The following is a 21,079-nucleotide window of genomic DNA, read 5'->3' on the forward strand; positions in this document are numbered from 1 at the left end:
TTGTTTACAGAAATTAATATAAAAAAAGAAAAAACTGTATGAAAAAAGTAAATGTTGAAAACAACTGTGTTATTCACTCTGGATGTAAGATAAAAAGAGGATCAGTACTGTCTGGCATCATGCAGGGAATATTTTTATCTCTCTGATAATACCCCCATCTATGTTAAATCTAAAAGACCTACTAATGCGATACATCTGTTGGTTGTTAGTTTGATGGGGCACATATGTTCTTTATTATTCCTCTGGGTGATTATGTGGTTAAGGCTAACCCTCTTAACTGATTAAAAGCTCCGAATTTGAAGGAAAATAAAAATAATAATAACAATACGATATCAAAATTGAAGCAGTTGTAATAAAATGTGCGTGAAGTGCAAAATAGTTTTCAGTTGAGCAAGCTGCATAATGTAGAAAATGTGAAATAATTCTACCGTAGGAAGCGACATCTTATAGCTGTAGGGGGCAGCAGCGAGCACTAAATAGCAAAATAGCCGAAAAAGAAGAGACGTCAACAGGAAGAACCGCTGCTGCAGTAAGGTTAAGATTGCTTTTGTGTGCCTTTTTGTCATTATGGTTGTGCTGTCAGTTTTTGGACTTCTTGATTTATTAAAACTGAAGCATTGTGTGGTTAAACTGATATCATAAGAAAGATTTCAGGCACTGCCATACAAATCTCCTACCTCTGCAAGTCAATAGGAGTAAACCAGCACCATGTTTTTCGTGTAGGTAGAAGACACAAACACAGGAGTTGAATACAGAATAAGAGACTCTTTTATTATAAATTTCTTCACAAATTACCGCGGAGATCTGACAAGAGTTGGGTACTTAAATTCTGCATTCTTCATGTGCACTATGTTGTTTCAATAGTTACTGTATGGTGACAAATTTAAACTAAACAACATAGAAACATGAACCCTGTCATTCTTGAATATTATAGAAACACTGCAGAGCTATATCTCCTGTCTATGCAGTCCTTTTCTTTTTAATTTGTTTGCAATACCTGAAGCTTGGGCTTGTTCCTCTTATTAGAATATTTCCAGTAAATTTCCCTCTTGGAAAGGGATTTGAACACATGCAGTCTCACGACAACATATAGATGCCTTTGCAATTTTACCATATTTTGTCCCATTACAACAGTTGTGATGGAACAGCTTATAAAGTAGTGGTACAATGTCTTTTTCTTTTTTTACAAATAGAAATAAGAAAAGTGTGATATTCACATATATTCAGACTTGTTTCCTCTTCTAGTTAAAAATAAAACCAGTGTTACCACCTCTCCTCAGAAATCACTTTATTAAAGTTTACAAATTATGCATGTGTTCTGTGATGGACTCAGATGTTTGTTGGACAATATTAGCGAAAGAAAGCAGCATCATAAAAACAAAAGAACACAGCAGACAGGTGTGGAAACCGGAGATAAAAGACCATTTTTTTATAGTACATTTCAACTTAAAGGCAGTTCAAAGAAAAATCTGAATACAATTTTAAATTAATAATGCTCCAGCTATTAATTAAAGACATCTCTAAACAGATACATTTATATTTGTAATTTAAGTAAACTTAGTGTTTAAATGCCTTTACATGAGCATAAACTTAGTTTAGATTAAAACATTGCTGTGTATTGGTCTGCTACATACAATTCCAGTAAACCACATGGATGTTTGTTGTTGCATGATGAAAACTTTTAAAAAGGTCAAGAAACGCAAATACTTTTACAATAAACTAAATGTCCACAAATATTCTGGAATCAGGAGAAGAAGAAAAAATACGTAAGGGGTTATAAGATTACCTTTACAACTGTGATTCTGTTTACTATTAAGGTTCTGATTTAATTAAATATCCAAAAATTAAACCTTCATCAAGTTTTTTTTTTACAAACATAAAAAGTACAAAAAATATTGAAGAGTACAATATTGCAAACAGAATAAGAAAGAAACATTATTTTTTTCAGTGAAACTGCACAAACACACCCACATATACACACAAACAATAAACCTATCGTCAGCTTGGCGTTTCCATGACAGTTCAGTTGATCACTTGAGATAAATACAGATCTTAGTGGCTGGGCCTTATCAAGCATCTACTGTATGTGCTTGTGGTCTTTGGTTAGAGCATTAAGAGCATTAATTGCAGCATCAAACTGATAACTACACGACAGAAATCCAAACGTGTCTAAATAATAACGGATCACAGTTTAAATTCAAATACCAAAAAATACCACAAATCTGGAATCCAGGCAGGAGCCCCACACATGAAACGGTTTGGTAATCCTCTCAGTTTGTGCCAATGTGGGTTTTGATCAACTCTATAATCTGATCAATTCTGCCATTACCGATGAGAATTATGATTATGACAAAAAAAAAATTAATCTCTGAAATAATAAATTATTATGGAAGAATAAGCTTTTTTAAACAGAGTCCAACCTGCTCTTATGTGTTATCTAAAATGTTCCAAGCTTCTGTTGGTGACTATATTGAATTGCCATTTACTGTTGTTTTAAAAAGTCTGACTTCCACATTCCCTGTACATTTTTTGGACTTGCGCAAAAGAAGACAATATAACAAAAATATGCAATTCTTCTGCTGAAGCACTCATCTCAGACATTATATTTTTCCCTTTCAGACCTGCAGCATGGCAGGGCGACGGGCTCTGAAGGCTGTCCTCATAGACCTCAGTGGGACTCTGCACGTAGAGGACACTGCAGTGCCTGGGGCACAGGACGCCCTTAACCGGTAGGAGACACGCCACAAACCAAAAGAAAAGTCTCTACTTACACTTTACAAAGGCAGACTTTTAAATGTGCTTTTGATTGTGCCTTTTTTTCTTGTGTTCTGGGGCTGCCAGGTTACGGCAGGCATCAGTAGCTGTGAAGTTTGTGACCAACACAACAAAGGAAAGTAAGAAGAACTTACTGGAGCGACTGCAACGACTTAACTTTGACCTCCAGGTGAAATATCAAAAGTTGATTGTGGGTAATAAAGTGCAGTTTTAGAAAGTTAAGAAATATCAGTTCATCTCAATAAATTTGAATGTTATTGAAAAGCCTCCTAATGGTAGTAAATCTATTTAATTAATAAATGTAACCCTTTTTTATTTACTAGAATAAAAGGTTCTCCAGACTGCTTGTCTGGACAAGCGTTCAAAATCATTACATAAAGTGAATCTGGAGCACTTTCATTCTCTGAATCTGCAGGAAAAAGAAATCTTCACATCTCTGAGTGCTGCAAGGAGTTTGTTGGAACAAAAACAACACAAGCCGCTGCTGCTGGTGGAGGACAGCGCACTGGAAGACTTCACTGGTACCGTAGAAATAATTCTCTGTGTTACAAATTCATCTTCACTTTATAAAGTTGTGTTCCTCATCCGTCCATAACAGTTTGAACAAATAAATGAGCTGATTGAGATAACTCCAGACTGCTGTTCTTCCGTCTGCAGGTATCGACACTTTGGAGCCAAACGCCGTCGTCATTGGACTCGCTCCTGATCATTTCAACTACCAAACTCTCAATAAGGCTTTCAGGTGAGGAAACTGTTTGTAGATTTACTTCTCGATAATTTCAAAAACAGATTCTAATGTACCTCAGTGCAGGTTTTGGAAGGTTTTTTTTTTTTTTGAAGATAAGACATTTTAAAACTTAAAGTCAATTAACACTTCGCACAGATCAAGAAATTGTTGATATGTTGACACATCTTGACTTCTATTTTCAAAACTCTTTTATACATATTTGTCATGTATGTTTCTTTCTAGAATGATTTTGGATGGAGCTCCTCTTATTGCCATTCATAAGGCTCGTTACTACAAACGTAAGGACGGCTTGGCCCTTGGCCCCGGGCCCTTTGTGACAGGCTTGGAGTATGCCACAGACTGTAAAGCTACAGTGGTGGGAAAGCCCGAAAAGACATTTTTCACACAGGTAAAGATTTTTAGAAGTACATATAGGGTTAGTACAGCTAATAATGTTATAATGTTATATTTTCAGATCTGGTTAGTTTGGAAATTCACTACATGATATATATCTGAAAGAGTATTTGGTAGTCTGCCCTTCAATCTTTGCATGCCATTATCCATCAGCCAGTTTAGCTATTGACCCATGAATCCATCTATCCACAATTCTTAGTGAACTAAGTCATCTGGAATCTTTAAATAAAAGTTCCAGATTTGTTATTTTAGAGTTTATTCATCCTCTGAATAAATTCTGCTTATTTTTTCCTCTATATAGGCCTTGTCTGATTTAGGATGTAGCCCCAGTGAAGCCGTCATGATAGGAGATGTAAGTATATTTCTATCTGTTTTACTGATAATCATCTACATCGAAAAGAAGCTCAATGTCATTTTAGATGGTCATAAAGCTCTTAATGGGACTCAAATTGAAATTTTTTCACCTACATTTCTTCAGTAATTCCATTCCAAATATTTTAAACATCTAATAAGTTTAGGTAAAAACTGATATCATCCCATTGAAACATATTTCTATTGGAAGCCACTTACACAACGCAGTTGTAACCCTTATGTCTCATTTTCTGCAGGATGCCAGAGACGATGTAGGTGGGGCTCAGAACGCAGGAATGCTGGGTATTCTTGTTAGAACAGGTGAGTTCAGTCCTCCTGATTATTCATACCCCTTGGAATGATTCTTGTTACAACCACTAACTTTAAATTAAACTTAACATATTTACTTATATATTCAGTTTTTAAGAGGTGTGCAAGCAACATAAAGTTGAAACAAAGCTGAAAGCAGTTTGAAACACGGCTTGCAAACAGAGCAAACATGGAAGGAGGAGCTTTGGACACAATAGACAAATTTTTAACTTTTTTTTCAGTTTTTCTGATAATATTCCATCTTCTCACGCTGCAGGTAAATACAGAGACGGAGATGAAAGGAAAATTGACCCACCTCCTTACCTCACATGTGACAGTTTCTCTGATGCCGTCGAACACATCCTACAGAATCTGCTATAAGCTCCAATCGACTGCTACGAGAATGAAACATTTTGCACTATCAAGCTGTTTAAAATAAATATCGTAAATGTAAGAGTATGTACTGTGAAAAACATCTTGTAAAACAATAATGTTGGCTCTGAAAAGCAATATTCAGATGTTTGTTAAGAAGGTTCAAATTTATTTGATTATTGCAATATGCATCTGTGACCCTCAGAATCTGTGCAAAAGTAATTACAGAATGGTACTGAAAAATATCCAAATGATGTAAAACAAAAACCACAAAAAAAAAAAGAATTTGGATTAATATTTTCCGCCTGGACATCAAACTGACTTGTGCTTTTTCTCCCAGATTGTGTATCTGTCCATCAGGTTTTGGGTCGACGGTTTAGTGTGCACCAGAACCTCCATGAAATCCTCTGTTGTTACAGTTTCCAGCTCAATGACGGGCATGCCCACGTCTCCTGTGGAGGAGAAACACAGAAGAGCCTGAAGTATTGTAGGGGATCGATCTCCAATTACGAATGTGTGTTGTTTTTATTTACCACCATGATGCGACTCCAGAGCATCAAAGATCTTGCGAACTGGTCTCATGGCAGCTTCCTTGCATGTTAGTCTGATGTCACAGCCAGAGTATCCTTCCATCTCCTGTGTCAGCACACAAGAAAGATTCACTTTACAGAAGTAACAGAAATGAATGCAAGAAAAAATATAATTCCAAAATCACATTTATGTTGCTGATATTGGCCATGACAAACCTCTGCCAGCATTTTGTAGTCTAGGCTAGTCTGTAGCTTCACGCCACCAAGGAAGCTGAGAGGAGGCAGCCAATGAGAAATCATGGCTTGGCGAGCAGGTGACGAGGGAAGACCTACTAGAATCCTCTTCTCTAACCTCCTTAGCATCCCGTGGTCCAGCTCCCTGAAACAACAGCTGCTTTTCTCACAAATGCATAGGAATGAAAAAAAAAAAGAGCAGCCATCTCAAATGTTGCAAACGTTTATATTTTAGAATGTTACAATCTCAGACTTTATTTTGTAGGGATTTTATGAGATAGACTGACATAAAATAGTGCAGAATTAGAAAATGAAAGAAAAATATAACCAAACAGTGCTTTAAACTTCTCCCCAACTTTATGTCTGAGGTGGCTGAATGTATATTATGGTTTTACCAAGGCAGGTTGGAAGCAGCGAGAACAAACACGAGGTCTTCTGATGTTGCAAGCCCGTCCATCTGAATCAACAGCTCCGTCTTCATCCGCCGACTCCCTTCATGCTCATTCCTGGACACAGACATCTGGTTTCCGTTAAACTGATCTCTATTCTCTGCTTTGCTCGCTCAGGCGAGTGTTTTCAGCCCTAAACCGCCCTATGACTTATAGTAGCAAAGCTCACGTTGAACTGGTTCCTCTTTGGCCCATCACTGACTCCAGCTCATCCAGGAAGATGGTGGATGGGGCATGGTATCTCGCCAGCTCAAAAAGAACCTGCAGCACAGAAAATGCGTTTACCATAGGTGTAAATAATCTGGTTCAGCTTATGTTTGGTGTGTCACGTGCATCTCAATAAATAAAAAAGTGAATTTATTTGAATAATGTAAAAAGGAGTCATTAAATATATATATACAGGGGTTGGACAATGAAACTGAAACACCTCTCATTTTAGTGTGGGAGGTTTTATGGCTAAATTGGACCAGCCTGGTGGCCAATCTTCATTAATTGCACATTGAACCAATAAGAGCAGAGTGTGAAGGTCCAATTAGCAGGGTAAGAGCCCAGTTTTGCTCAAAATATTGCAATGCACACAACATTATGGGTGACATACCAGAGTTCAAAAGAGGACAAATTGTTGGTGCACGTCTTGCTGGCGCATCTGTGACCAAGACAGCAAGTCTTTGTGATGTATCAAGAGCCACGGTATCCAGGGTAATGTCAGCATACCACCAAGAAGGACGAACCACATCCAACAGGATTAACTGTGGACGCAAGAGGAAGCTGTCTGAAAGGGATGTTCGGGTACTAACCCGGATTGTATCCAAAAAACATAAAACCACGGCTGCCCAAATCACGGCAGAATTAAATGTGCACCTCAACTCTCCTGTTTCCACCAAAACTGTCCGTCAGGAGCTCCACAGGGTCAATATACACGGCCGGGCTGCTATAGCCAAACCTTTGGTCACTCGTGCCAATGCCAAACGTCGGTTTCAATGGTGCAAGGAGCGCAAATCTTGGGCTGTGGACAATGTGAAACATGTATTGTTCTCTGATGAGTCCACCTTTACTGTTTTCCCCACATCCGGGAGAGTTACGGTATGGAGAAGCCCCAAAGAAGCGTACCACCCAGACTGTTGCATGCCCAGAGTGAAGCATGGGGGTGGATCAGTGATGGTTTGGGCTGCCATATCATGGCATTCAGTTGGCCCCATACTTGTGCTAGATGGGCGCGTTACTGCCAAGGACTACCGAACCATTCTGGTTCAAACATTGTATCCTGAAGGAGGTGCCGTGTATCAGGATGACAATGCACCAATACACACAGCAAGACTGGTGAAAGATTGGTTTGATGAACATGAAAGTGAAGTTGAACATCTCCCATGGCCTGCACAGTCACCAGATCTAAATATTATTGAGCCACTTTGGGGTGTTTTGGAGGAGCGAGTCAGGAAACATTTTCCTCCACCAGCATCACGTCGTGACCTGGCCACTATCCTGCAAGAAGAATGGCTTAAAATCCCTCTGACCACTGTGCAGGACTTGTATATGTCATTCCCAAGACGAATTGACGCTCTATTGGCCGCAAAAGGAGGCCCTACACCATACTAATAAGTTATTGTGGTCTAAGACCAGGTGTTTCAGTTTCATTGTCCAACCCCTGTATATATTTTTTGTTCATTTTGATGATTTTTGAATCCAGAGAAAACAGTTAACCAGTAAACTCTCAAGGAAATCAAGAAGGTTTAAAACCTCAAAAGGCTGGCTATTAACAAGGCTGTATCTTAGCAACTTGTTAGAAAGTTGGCATAATGTTTTTTTTATTTTTTTTATTACAGGCATGAGCATTTCTTTTTAAATAGAGCTACTCCATCAAATTAACGTTTTGATGAAATTCAAATTCATTGAGATGCGTGCTGAGTGACAACCTACCCGGACGAGTTTCTCAGAGTCGCCTCTCCATTTACTGACGATGCTAGAGGCTGAGATGTTGAAGAAGGTTGTCTTACACTCTGTAGCCACAGCCTTGGCCAGCATAGTCTTACCTGTGCCTTTGTGTACAGGAGACACAGCGATGAGGTTTTGAATCAAGTCCATAATCGATAAAAAAATTATTATTAAATAAGGTTCCTAAAGAGTCTGAAAAAGTATGGAAGATGAGTAAGGTATTTTCCAGGTTTGAATAAGTAAGGACATAAAAAAGAGAGTATGGAAGAAGATTTGCACTTCCATATTTTAGTCCCTATCTCATTCATATATACATCCATCAACACCTCAGTCTCTCCTAACAATTCATCCATCTATTCTCTAATCCTTTTGTCCATCTTTTGATCTATTGACCAAACAATCCATCTGTCCATCCATCCATTGTCTAGAAGTCTGTCCATTGTCCTTTTCTTTACAGACTGGTCTTTGCAAGCTAGAGCTAGGCTTGGCACTTAAGAAATGTTGATCTACCTTGCATGTATAGTCAAATTTTGTATAAATATTTTAATGTTAACTAACAAGACATTGAGACCTTTGGAAAAGTGAGTTTGGAACAGAGTGGGATTTTGACATAAAAACTGTGTGGGAGCCATGTGAATGTAAGCAGTGTGTTACCTGGGGGACCATAAAGCAGCAAGCCCTTCCATGGAGATAAGATGCCGGTAAACAGCTGAGGGTACTGTGAAGAGGAGGAATTAAAGAAAGCAAGAATCAAAAGAGGGTAAGGTGATTAATCCAAGTATGAGCAAGCTATGAATAATACTGCACAAGTCTTCTATAAATCAACCTATTGTTCAATATCTATTCTAACTACACCGTTCTGGCAGACCCATTAGAAACTGAGTTATGTGCAAGTGAAGCTGTTGAGCCAGATGAAAAGCTGAGTCAGGGCTCCAAATGCCACGGGGTGCAAATTAGTCTGAATTTTAGGTGGTGAATCAAATCCGCCTGACCTTATAAGACTGAGAATGAATAATAATGGAGACAAAAGTTAGGGGCAACAGAGAGGTGGTTTTATTCAATAAAAGAGTCCAGCACTGTATACGTAAGAAGATGGACACATCAGTCCTCATCTTCATCTGGAAATGTCAAGAGGATGCAGACAGCCTGATTCGTTGTCACAAGAAAGGTCTGTATGATGATGATAAAAATGTGTGTGTGTGTGTGTGTGTGTGTGTGTGTGTGTGTGTGTGGCAGTTATCTATACGCAGCAGCAAAATTGCGTGAACGTGCATGGCTATGGCAAATTTTTACATGACCTTCGGTGTTTGTGCATTCCCGCCTCCCTCTCTGTCTATCCATCTGTGTATATGTGTTGCCATAAGATCCCAGATATAGATTTAATGTCAGTCTAATAGAGCGACCTGACCCTGATGGCCTCCTTCTCTTTAAGCCCCTAAAGGAGATGTATTCAGAATCGAAATACCAGGCGCGGGTGTGTGCCGGCCTCACCTTAATGGGATAAACGACGGCCTCTTTGACTAATCGCTTGGCATCCTCCAGACCAATGATGTCCTCCCACCTCACATTTGGGCTGTGCAAATAGATGTCCTTTAGGGGTGAACACACACACAGAGAGAGAGGGATGCATTAGGAAGAAGACACCGAGGGTCAATTAGGTTTGGGTAAGTAGGTGTCCTTTAGGATGAAGCATCATTTAAGTAATATAGATAGAACAGTAGACCTTCATTAATACAGCAGATCCGTCAATTTACAGCAAAGCTCTTTACTGCTCTCTGGTGGACAGAATCAGAATCATTCATTTATATAAGCTACTGCATTTAACAGTTTACAGGTGCATAAAATATATAGATTATTTAAATGAATGACAAAAAATATGTAACTTTTTCACAGTATTCCAATTTTTAAGACGTACTTTTCTATGTTATTGCAAAATTTACTACTTCAGTGATTATTATGACAAAGAATTAGGTACACATGTTTGACTTTATTTTAGATTTTACTAATCCACTTGGTAAAAATACATGCTCAAATATTTACATATACTCCTACTAATATTTTGATAAATATTCACTAGCAAGTTAAAGAGAAACCACAAACTCTTCACTTCTATGGACACGGTTCTGGGATAATACCGTCTGGGTATTTGACCACTTACAGGTGAAATGGTAGAGCTTGTTGATATTCATTGGTGTTTTGGCATGTATTTATATTTAAAATATGTTAATATTCAGAGTGAAGTGGAACCAAAGTCAAATTCCTTGTTTGTTTGCACAAACTTGGCCAGTGATAAAAGTATGAAAGCAGCTTGTTAATGGCTACAGAATGTATGTAAACCAGATGGAAAGTGGGGCATTTCTGTAAATATTAGTAGAATCTGTGTATATATCTGAGACTGTATGTATAATTTTGACCCTGTGTCTGTGTGTTTGTACCTCACTGATGATTGCAGCAAGTTCCCTCATCTCACCACTAATCCCAGAAAAGCCACTGAGGGGCTTCAGCAACCGCTCCTGCAACATAAAAAAACCATATAACTGCATTTCCTTATAAAAATATTATATAGTATCTAACCAAAATTAAACTGCAGTTTTATGGTGATGTGACTGACTCTTCCTTTGGTTTTTCTATGGTGTGTAATTACCATGTGGTCTGAGTGGATAACTGATCCGCTGAAGACATCGTGGATTGTTGATTTCCCATCAGCCATCTGATGACAAAGGCAGTATTAATTAAAATGGATACTTGTAGAACATTTATGAATTCTTTAATAAAATCCTATGTAAAATAACATTTTATTGACAGAATTTCACCTGGGAATTTTCAAACATTTATCAGAAAGGCTGAATGTGTTGTTAAAGTTGATTGGTCTCAAAACTAGTTCTCTGATTCAGACATCAGATATTTCTTATTTCATGTTTACTATGACACAACCAATGCTGCCTGAATCAGCCCTGTTCAATTTAAAAATGGAAGGTATATCAACAACAAAGCTGATGTAATGTCAATCCCTGAAGAATCTTTTGAGTTATGACTTCCTCTTTACCTTTTTGCTTGAAGCAGCTTCGCCAGCAGCCCCATTTTTGATGGAGAATGTGTTGAACCCTAAATCCAATGACTCTGGTGTTACAGGGCTGCCATTTTCCTATGAAAGATTTTACATAAGTTATTTTTTATCTATTTATTTAATTATCTGAGTTGTTTGAATAAAGTGTCCTATGTTTTTACATTAGCAGCTGTTTTCTTTACTGAATTTCCAGTTTGGGGGACGGAGGATGAGGCGATTTTGGGAAGAGGTTTCTGTCTCCTGTGACCAAAACAGACATTTTAACTTGTTAGGACATGAAGACAATTTAAACATCTATGTCATAAATTCATAAGGATGAGTTTTCAAGACTCACTTCTTAACAGCAGCACCTTTTGTCTGGCTGTTTTCACCTTTACACACAAAAAAAAAACACTTTAGGAAAAAAATCATTAATGCTGAAGCAATCTAACATTTTATTAATCTCAATGTTCGTCAACGATAACTTCAGCGCACAGAGGCTTACTTTCACCTGGTTCTGTTTTCCTGATGAGTTTGGGATACTTCTGGAATTTGACATAGTGATAATTCTCGTACTCCATGAGCACTATCTCCAGATCGACGTTGTCACAAACCTCAAATTTTTTCACACCTCCATTTGTCTCCTGATCCAAAGTTACCGCTGCGGATGCATACCTGGTGGGCAAATCCCAATGCAAATGTTAGATTTCAAATTGACAGACAACATCAACCGTTCCTGTCTTGTAGCATTCACAGATGCAGACAAATTAGTTTGGGACCCGTAGTAAAAGATTTTTAAAGCTAACTCAAAAAATATAAATACATTGATTCGGTGGGGGGGTTGCCTGTTAAGAAGCAGTAACTTCATAAGAAAATCAGTAAAAAAAAATTAACTTGATCTTTTAACTTTCTGTAATCTTCTAATTTGTAATTATGACAAAAAAAATCATACTGACCCTTGCCCAAGTAAATGTTGATAAATGAGAACAAGAATGCTCTTCTTCCTCAACTCGGTCCTCAGCTTATCCTGCAGAAGAGCAACAATGAACAGGATCAGGAATACAAGACTCCAGTCGATATAACAGGAATATTTGTCCTTATCCTTGTTTTTCATGGAGAAAAACAAAGATCATACGTAGATAACATTGCTTGATTTCAGTATGAGTTAGCTATTCATTCAATATGCTTAATATTGTATATGTAAGAGAAAGACAAGCTCCAGAATCTAGGTATAGGATGGCAAAAGGTGCCACCATGGAATACCTCAGGAGTAAATATTTAGATATGTGATAAATGATACATTTAAAAAAAAAGAATATGTTTGATAAATAAATGTATGAATCATTATCTACATTTTTAATTATTTAAACAAAAAATTCAAAATTATTTAATTAGAATCAAATACTTTTAATTTGATTTAAATAAATATTCCTAATATTTATTTAGGAATAATGTATGTACCTGCATACATTATTATACAGTGCACATTGTTTGTGCATATGTTAAAAGTATGTGTTATATTTAATGAATTTATTTTATTTGATTTGTTTCATTTTATAGTCAGCCTCATATAGTATGATTATATTTATATTTAAATTCACACCTTGACAATTATTCAAGTAATTTATTTTTGTTTAGATTACATTTCCAGCCTTCTACACACACACATATATAACATATGTTGAATGCTATATTTCAATATATAACATACTCAAAGTAAATTCGCCCAATACAGCTAAACTATTGATTCAATTTAAATTTGCAAATAAAAAGGCAGGGCTACATTGCCAGCAGGGGGAGACAAATAACCAAAACTATACTTCACGGTATCTAGGCAACCAGACAACGCCGATTCATGTGGCTTTTATAATTAGCTTAACGGCTACCTGCCAAACTTTAAAATGTTTACTTTTTCATGCATCTGTAAAGTATACCTATATTCAAATACTTAGCCAATGAAACAAACTGTAATTTCAAACTTCTATGCGTGTTGCCCTACCCTAAGTTTATAAGTGTTACTGTTATGTAGCTAGCTAAAAGATGTTTTAGCTAAAGGACGTTCTCCGTGTTGTCTTCCTGACGCTACAGCAAACAAGAGCATAATATCAACTCACAGCTTCCCGAGCTTCGTGGGCAATTTTCATGGATTGATAAGAAAGCTCCATCATATTTATGTAAACTGAAAGCTGCCACGCAAAACAGTGCTACTGGTTACCAGACGCTGTAGTGGTCACACGCCGTGTTGACATCATAGCAACCAAATCTATTAGTAAGCAATATGCGACGTCATCTGTTGTCGCCAAAGTCCGCGTACGTTTCCAAAAAAGACGCAAGGAAATAATTTGTAATTCAAGTTCATCAGTAAAATGTATTGTTTTGCTCTTTAAAAACACATACAGGAACATTTGATTATTAACACAAATGATCTCAAATTACTTTATCCAAATTGTAACTATTGAAAAAGAAAATAATCTTGTTGGCCTTTCACCAAGATGGTGTACACTTTCTTTTTAAGGCTTGTGTGGAAAATTATTTGCCATGTATTTTTTTTTTTTTTTTTTATAAAAAACGACTAAGCAGATAGGCGTTTTGGAATGAGGTGCTTTTATACATTAGCTTCTGTCTACACATGGTCAGCCAGGGCCTTTCTTACTGTAATTATTTTATAATTTCAAAGAAATTTCTTCAAACCAATGAGAGGCCTAAGTTGAACTCAGTTTGCTAAACTGGAAATGAAAGAAGAAAAAATGTATGCAACAGTAATACACTATATACTGTTGCTGTGATTACATTTCATATAAAGGTCAACTCTTTCTAATTAAATTCTTACATAAAAATACAGCACTGATTTTCCTCAGAAATTATAGATTTATTCTTCAACCATGAGGGTTAATATGTGATCAGTAAAGTGCCCATAATATATTGGTACAGCAAGAAGTTAACACGCTAATGTATGTAAAATGTTTCAGCACAGTACTGTCAATGGTTCTTTATCAAGTCAATAGTTCAACATTAAGACAGCACAAGTTTATTTTTTTAAAGAAGTGATGCAAAATAACACTTGAGCCTTGTAATTTTATCTTATTGTCTTCAGTATGTTACACTCCTAAAAGTTTTACATGTTTTTTTGAAAACATTCAGTAGAAAAATTAAACAGTAAGAGCACAGGATTACAGTGCAAAGTTTGCTGGGACAGATATGACCTGCACATATTTCAAATAGTTTCTATAACAAAAAATTGTCAGATGAACTATTTGACAGACTTCAAGAACATGAGGGGACATAGAAAACTGAACTTTTCTGTTGAAGACAAAAATAAACATTTTAACCATTGTACATAAAAATAAATGTAGTGTGGAAGGAAATTGCATTGTTATTTTACAAAAAGTCTGAACAAAAATAGTTACAACAATATCCTGCCAGCTTTTAAATATTTTCAAGAAGGCCGGATACAAATGAAAGAATCAAGTCTGCTAAAAATTGCTCGCAGTAAGAGAAAACATGTTTTTTTCAGTCCCTGGTGCTGGTTTGTGTGGGTTATTGTTGCTATGATCCTCCTTCTAGAGCATCAATGTGCATAGAAACAAAAAAATTATATGTTTATGTGGGCTGGTCACTGGTATCATGGTACATTGAAGTTTCTAAAGATAAATGTTTTGAAATCAGCTAAAATTGATATGTTACCATTCCTGCAGTTTAATGGTCCTTTAATGTAAAACTTCCAGAGCGATCAGGATTTTCTCCCCACCCGTCTTTTGACACATGAGGAAAAGCAGTCCTCCACATCTCCCACCCGTTACTGCACACAGATGATCAGATGGCTGAAAGAATGTCAGCTTTTCCCTGCACTTTCAAAAAAATACAAGTTGAAAAATTTCGAAATATTTATGATCATGAAAAGCAGACAGTCATAGTGTAGAAACTAAAGCTGGATACCCTAGCAAATATCAGCTGGATAAGCTCAACAATTCCAGGACGATCAGCGTGACAAAATTTTGTCCAACTGGTTCTTGAATTATAAAAGTAATGTGTGCTTTTGTTCAAGTCTATGTGAGAAAATGTTGTACTGTAGATGACAAGATTACTACTGGTATCTTAGCAGCAATATGATTGTTGTTTTCCTGTTTTATTGTGTCAATCGTGTTAAGAACTTTGTTTCTGTGAAAATAATCACAATACTGTTTCTCAAGGTTATCAAACCACATCTAAATATCAGTATATTTTGTACTTGTGGATTTCAGGAGGTTTTTGGACAATGAATTATAAATAATCTAAAATTTGGCATCAGAAACTGTAAGGCCTCAAAATCAATAAACCAGACATCCAGATAACTGCTACACTTGAGCAGTCTGACCTGTCACAGGGAATTATTTAGCGTGGGGTGTCAACCGTTTTGCAGATTTCCAAGATCTGTAGTGTAGTGTAACTGTGTTTGTGAAATTCATTTATATATTTAGCAGGATTTTAAAAAGAATAACTGTAAACTGGATTGTCATAAATTACATGTTACAGTTTTGCTCTCGAGAACTTTCTGCATAAAAACTCCAGCTCCTCATAACAGATTTAAACTGTGGACAGCGTTTTGATGTCCCAAGTCAATCTGGAAGTATGTGATCTTCTTCCATTGCTTAGAAGATTCCGGCCTCTGTAAGTAGCGTGCCGGTCTCCAGCATCAGAGCCTTTAGGTAGACACAGACGGTGTAGTACATGGTGACAAAGTCCTGGGTGCTGAAAAGGGTGTCTGCCAGAGCAAAGCCAAGCGTGGAGGGGATGAAGCCTCGGCCGTACTCCACCATCCACGTCCCAGCGCTCCACTGGACCGACGTGGCTTCACCCACTTCATGAACAATAGTGTCGCCTGAGGGGATACAGCATGGACGTAGAAAAAGATTCAATGACTGATATTTAGGCACATAAAGTGGGAATCAGAAGAGCATGTACCAACAAAACAATTAGCTGAAGAATACAGTTGCTCAGTAGACAGACTGTCTCTCCACTGTTTTGGATTCCTTGTATTTGGTATAAAACTCTTATGCCATAGTGACGGAGGAGCCGTCATGAGCCGGGACTTGGTTATGAGTCCGTGTCAACATGCGGGCACACCTCTACACGCAAATATATACACAATTGCTAACTTACTTTTTGTTGCAGCTTAAACTGACGCTGTTCATCGTGGGTGCACACGCGGCGTTTCTGCTTCAGCTAACATCCATCCTAACCTGTTATTTTCAGCTTCAAACATTTTCCCGGTTCTATTTTCAAGGAGGGCTATTTCGGGATTGTGTTGCGCCGGAAGGGAGTCATATGATGACGTAGTGATGTCATCAGTACGTACTGAGTGTTTTCTAATAAATTGAGTATTGTATTTTTGACCACAAGTTTATTTATTTATATCCCCCCCCCTTTGGTATTTATTACTTTATACTTTAAGAGTTTACTTGAGTTAGAAGTACAGTGGTGTGAAAAAGTGTTTGCCCCCTTCCTCATTTCCTGTTTTTTTGCATGTTTGTCACACTTAAGTGTTTCGGAACATCAAACCAATTTAAAAAATAGTCAAGGACAACACAAGTAAACACAAAATACAATTTGTAAATGAAGGTGTTTAGTATTAAAGGAGAAAAAAATCCAAACCATCATGGCCCTGTGTGAAAAAGTGATTGCCCCCTACACCTAATAACTGGTTGGGCCACCTTTAGCAGCAACAACTGCAACCAAGCGTTTGCGATAACTTGCAATGAGTCTTTTACAGCGTTCTGGAGGAATTTTGGCCCACTCATCTTTGCAGAATTGTTCTAATTCAGTTACATTACAGGGTTTTCGAGCATGAACAGCCTTTTTAAGGTTATACCACAACATCTCAACAGGATTCAGGTCAGGACTTTGGCTAGGCTACTCCAAAGTCTTCATTTTGTTTTTCTTCAGCCATTCTGTGGTGGACTTGCTGGTGTGTTTAGGATCATTGTCCTGCTGCAGAACCCAAGTTCGTTTCAGCTTGAGTTCACGAACAGATGGTCGGACATTCTCCTTCAGGATCTTTTGGTAGACAGCAGAATTCATAGTTCCATTTATCACAGCAAGTCTTCCAGGTCCTGACGCAGCAAAACAGCCCCAGACCATCACACTACCACCACCATATTTTACTGTTGGTATAATGTTCTTTTTCTGAAATGTAGTGTTCCTTTTACGCCAGACGTAATGGGACACACACCTTCCAAAGAGTTCCACTTTTGTCTCATCGGTCCGCAGAATATTTTCCCAAAAGACTTGGGGATCATCAAGATGTGTTTTGGAAAAATTGAGACGAGCTCTAATGTTTTTTTTGCTCAGCAGTGGTTTTCTTCTTGGAACTCTGCCATGCAGGCCATTTTTGCCCAGTCTTTTTCTGATGGTGGAGGCATGGACGCTGACCTTAACTGAGGCAAGTGAGGCCTGCAGTTCTTTGGACGTTGTTGTGGGGTCTTTTGTGACCTCTTGGATGAGTCGTCGCTGCGTTCTTGGGGTGATTTTGGGCGGCCGGCCACTCCTGGGAAGGTTCACCACTGTTCCATGTCTTCACCATTTGTGGATAATGGCTCTCACTGTGGTTCGCTGTATTCCCAAAGCTTTGGAAATGGCTTTATAACCCTTTCCAGACTGATAGATCTTAATTACTGTCTTTCTCAATTGTTCCTGAATTTCTTTGAATCTCGGCATGATGTGTAGCTTTTAAGGATCTTTTGGTGGACTTTACTGTGTCAGGCAGCTCTTATTTAAGTAATGTCTTGATTGAAAACAGGTGTGGCAATAATCAGGCCTGGGTGTGGCTAGAGAAATTGAACTCGGGTGTTAAAAACCACAGTTATAATCTATTTTAACGAAGGGGGCAATCACTTTTTCACACAGGGCCATGATGGTTTGGATTTTTTCTCTCCTTTAATACTAAACACCTTCATTTACAAATTGCATTTTGTGTTTACTTGTGTTGTACTTGACTATTTTTTAAATTGGTTTGATGTTCCGAAACACTTAAGTGTGACAAACATGAAAAAAAACAGGAAATGAGGAAGGGGCAAACACTTTTTCACACCACTGTAATTGTGTAGTTGTTTTTGCTTGTTTGGTCTTTCTGTGGGCAGAGCTTGTGGCTTTAAAAGCAGGGCTCTGCACCACAGGGAGTCAGTCTGTGGTTAGACTCCTGAGAAGTCACACTGAAGGTGATGGACTCTTGCATTGAAGGTACTGTGATTTGTCTGATTTTAACCTGCCTTGGACGTCCTTTGTATATATTCTGCACTTCTCCTCTTTGATCACCTGAAGATAAGCACAATAAATTCCACTAAAGTGATCTCCGGCCTTGGCCAGTCATTTTTGTTTGTCCAAGTCATAATACAACCCCGTCACAGCCATCTGCATGTTGGTACTGCCAACTTTGACTCCACACAGAACCCCAAATTCAAGTTTTAATTTGACTTTTTCATGAGTTTTTGACTCTCATATCATGTAGATGGTATAAAATAAACTTGACAGTCATTTCCGCCAAACAGTACTTGGCATTTTTTTCCCCCACAATATTCTGACCCAAAGCTTAAGCATTTGCCAGTCCATTACACACTTCTACACTGATTTAAAAAAAAATCTATTTTAAATTTCAGAAGATATGTGTCATTGCAGTTGGAAAAAGCTTTAGAACTATTTATAATGTGCTCATTTTATTAGATTGCAAAAGCATTTCATCATGGGAGTGTACACATTTGAGATGTACTGAACAGTTCTCATAGCTACAAATCCATTACAGATATGTGGATTTAAATCTCCTACTTCGTTACCTGGATAGTACATTTCACTCTTGGTGGTCCCCTCCTTCCACTGCCTGAAAGTACCTGAGATGATGGTGTCGGAGATCTCCGCCCAGTATCGACCTGACCCAAACAGGAAACGTAAAAAAAATGAAGACTTTGCTAGTTTGAAAACTAGCAAAGTCTTAACAATTCAGAAAAAAAAGAAGAAAAATAGGGAGATTAATGTAACCTCATGGTTTCTTACCCGAGTGTCCTCCAGTGTCCACTGCAGTACCAAACAGCAACAAGTACTCTGTGAAGGAGGCATGGAGGAGACACATGGAGCCCATCCAGCCTCCAGCATTCACAAACACCCACTGCAAGTCCTCATCTGGTAGGATGTGACCCGGATACCTGGTTTAGACACACGCAGCCTTACAAAAATGCTATAGTAAAATAAAACTACAGAATCTCACAAAACTATTCAGATCCCTTGATATTTTTCAGATCTGGTTTAACAAATCTAAGTGAGGTGTGTATATTTGTTTCGCCCCCAGATGTGGCAAAAACCACGCATTCACTTCAACTCACAATCTTAACAATGACTTATGCTGGTAGCAGCATCATGCTACGTGGATGGAGAAATTTATCAATTTTATTGTAAAGATATTTTTTCAAGTGTTTACATCTCTGCTGCTATTTGGACAGTATCCATTCTCTGTAAATAGTCTTCTGTTGTTTTTATATGCACAGATATACATGTAAATATTTTTAATTACTTAGTTGCTTAACTCTTTGAATATGAATAAGGTATTTCTAACACGGTATTTACTGTGCAGTCTCCAATTATTACTTTTTGGTCTTTTTAGTTCTAACTGCCTATTATTTTCTATTGATTTATGTTGGTCCTCAGCTTGAAGCCTGTAGCATTAAACTATGTTTTCATGCTCAGTTTTTGAAAGCAATCAACAAGTAAAATATTTTCCTATTCTTAGTTTACATTTCTTGGCTCCTTCCTCTCACAGAGTAAAAGCTTTTTTAGACTTTAAGATGTCAGAATGTAACCCATTTACGCAACCTCAAAATATAGAGATAGGATGGTGATGACCCTACTGAAAACAGTGTGCACAATTTGTGATTTATTTTATGGTATGTTGGAAAAATAAATAGGTGATAAAAAAGAGCGCCTTTTTAAAAACTCTTTTTGATTTTAAATAGACAATAAAATACATGCTTAACATTTACAGCACAAATAATATAATTTGTAGAGGAAAACTGATACAAATTTGTTTCTATTATGGATTTGGAACACCTTTATTTAGTGCAATCTGAAAGCACAATTTGCCTAATATTAGACTTAAAGCGGAGGGATATTTGAAGGCAAATGTCCCAATTTAACAATCTAGATTCACTCTCTGACATAGCAGTACCATGTGGACTAGAAGTATTCTCAAACATCGCATTGTTACCTCTTTCTGAGTTCCACCACCACTTTGGCGAAAGCTTGCTCATGGTCCTGCCCTGAAGAGTCCCAGCAAAAATAGATGCAATTTAGACCCTTTGGACCTCAACTTCTACTCACCCAAATAAAACTCAGCAGAACTCAACTTTCATTTGCACTTAAAACGCAACTTACCTGCATACTGCTTGGCCAACATAGCGACCTCTTCGTTACTAAAAACGTACGTCTTTGAGGCCATCCAGTACCGCAGTAGCAGCACAACCACGACAATGACTGCACAGAACGCTAACAGTTTAGAACATTTTCTAGCAAAAGACATGGTCACAAACAAAACTCACAGGCAAAAAGAATGCAGCAGGTTAGACTACATGCGTGCAGACAGGTTGCTAACTGGTTGCTTCTTCCTTATCACGTGAGTGCGAGAGATTGCGACTCGGCCAATCACAAATCTTATTATGTCGCATGCGCAATAGGATGGGACTTCTTACTGTTCTCGAGGATTCGGTTCATCTGGCTGAGATCTTTCAGTTCTCGATCAGCTCCTTGCTTGGAACGACTTCTGATTTTGAGAAACTTTATCCGTAAGAGTATATAAAGTGCTCTCACAAGTTCTTTTATTTTTAAATTTTTTTTAAACTAGTCATGCTAAGCTATTCCTATAAAATGTTAGACTATTGTTCCAATACATCTGGACTTTCCACTGCCTTTTAATGTGATCATA

General features: G+C 37.6%; 3 protein-coding genes across 11 annotated transcripts; 1 reads left to right on the forward strand and 2 right to left on the reverse strand.

Moving 5' to 3' along the window:
• Positions 1–463: 463 nt before the first annotated feature.
• On the forward strand, positions 464–5,265 carry hdhd2 (haloacid dehalogenase like hydrolase domain containing 2). 3 transcript variants are annotated; one of them, XM_014470584.2, is made up of 9 exons: positions 464–534; positions 2,620–2,729; positions 2,842–2,944; positions 3,191–3,296; positions 3,433–3,517; positions 3,746–3,911; positions 4,218–4,268; positions 4,525–4,588; positions 4,854–5,265. In XM_014470584.2, the coding sequence occupies exons 2-9, from the start codon at positions 2,629–2,631 to the stop codon at positions 4,955–4,957; spliced, it is 780 nt and encodes a 259-aa protein (XP_014326070.1). In that variant the 5' UTR covers positions 464–534; positions 2,620–2,628; the 3' UTR covers positions 4,958–5,265. The 3 variants fall into 3 exon arrangements, with proteins under 3 accessions (XP_014326070.1, XP_023194157.1, XP_023194158.1); XM_023338389.1 differs by having other exon boundaries at positions 472–529; XM_023338390.1 differs by lacking the exon at positions 464–534 and adding an exon at positions 625–719.
• On the reverse strand, positions 5,101–14,908 carry katnal2 (katanin catalytic subunit A1 like 2). Of its 7 annotated transcripts, none has more exons than XM_023338386.1 (17): positions 13,254–13,422; positions 12,096–12,166; positions 11,754–11,814; positions 11,651–11,684; positions 11,495–11,531; positions 11,322–11,400; positions 11,140–11,238; positions 10,738–10,803; positions 10,529–10,606; positions 9,585–9,683; positions 8,748–8,811; positions 8,079–8,197; positions 6,331–6,422; positions 6,108–6,218; positions 5,695–5,857; positions 5,482–5,584; positions 5,101–5,400 (listed from the first exon to the last, which is right to left on the reverse strand). In XM_023338386.1, exons 1-17 carry the CDS (start codon positions 13,305–13,307, stop codon positions 5,261–5,263), a joined length of 1,470 nt encoding a protein of 489 aa, XP_023194154.1. In that variant the 5' UTR covers positions 13,308–13,422; the 3' UTR covers positions 5,101–5,260. The 7 variants fall into 7 exon arrangements, with proteins under 7 accessions (XP_023194154.1, XP_023194153.1, XP_023194152.1 ...); XM_023338385.1 differs by having other exon boundaries at positions 11,645–11,684; XM_023338384.1 differs by lacking the exon at positions 13,254–13,422 and adding an exon at positions 14,824–14,908 and having other exon boundaries at positions 11,645–11,814.
• Positions 13,488–20,761, reverse strand: sigmar1 (sigma non-opioid intracellular receptor 1). The gene is made up of 5 exons (XM_005803949.3): positions 20,533–20,761; positions 20,366–20,417; positions 19,162–19,310; positions 18,945–19,037; positions 13,488–15,997 (listed from the first exon to the last, which is right to left on the reverse strand). Exons 1-5 carry the CDS (start codon positions 20,675–20,677, stop codon positions 15,768–15,770), a joined length of 669 nt encoding a protein of 222 aa, XP_005804006.1. The 5' UTR covers positions 20,678–20,761; the 3' UTR covers positions 13,488–15,767.
• Positions 20,762–21,079: the final 318 nt, after the last annotated feature.

This window comes from Xiphophorus maculatus, chromosome 8 (assembly GCF_002775205.1).
Source record: "Xiphophorus maculatus strain JP 163 A chromosome 8, X_maculatus-5.0-male, whole genome shotgun sequence".
Classification (NCBI taxonomy): domain Eukaryota; kingdom Metazoa; phylum Chordata; class Actinopteri; order Cyprinodontiformes; family Poeciliidae; genus Xiphophorus; species Xiphophorus maculatus.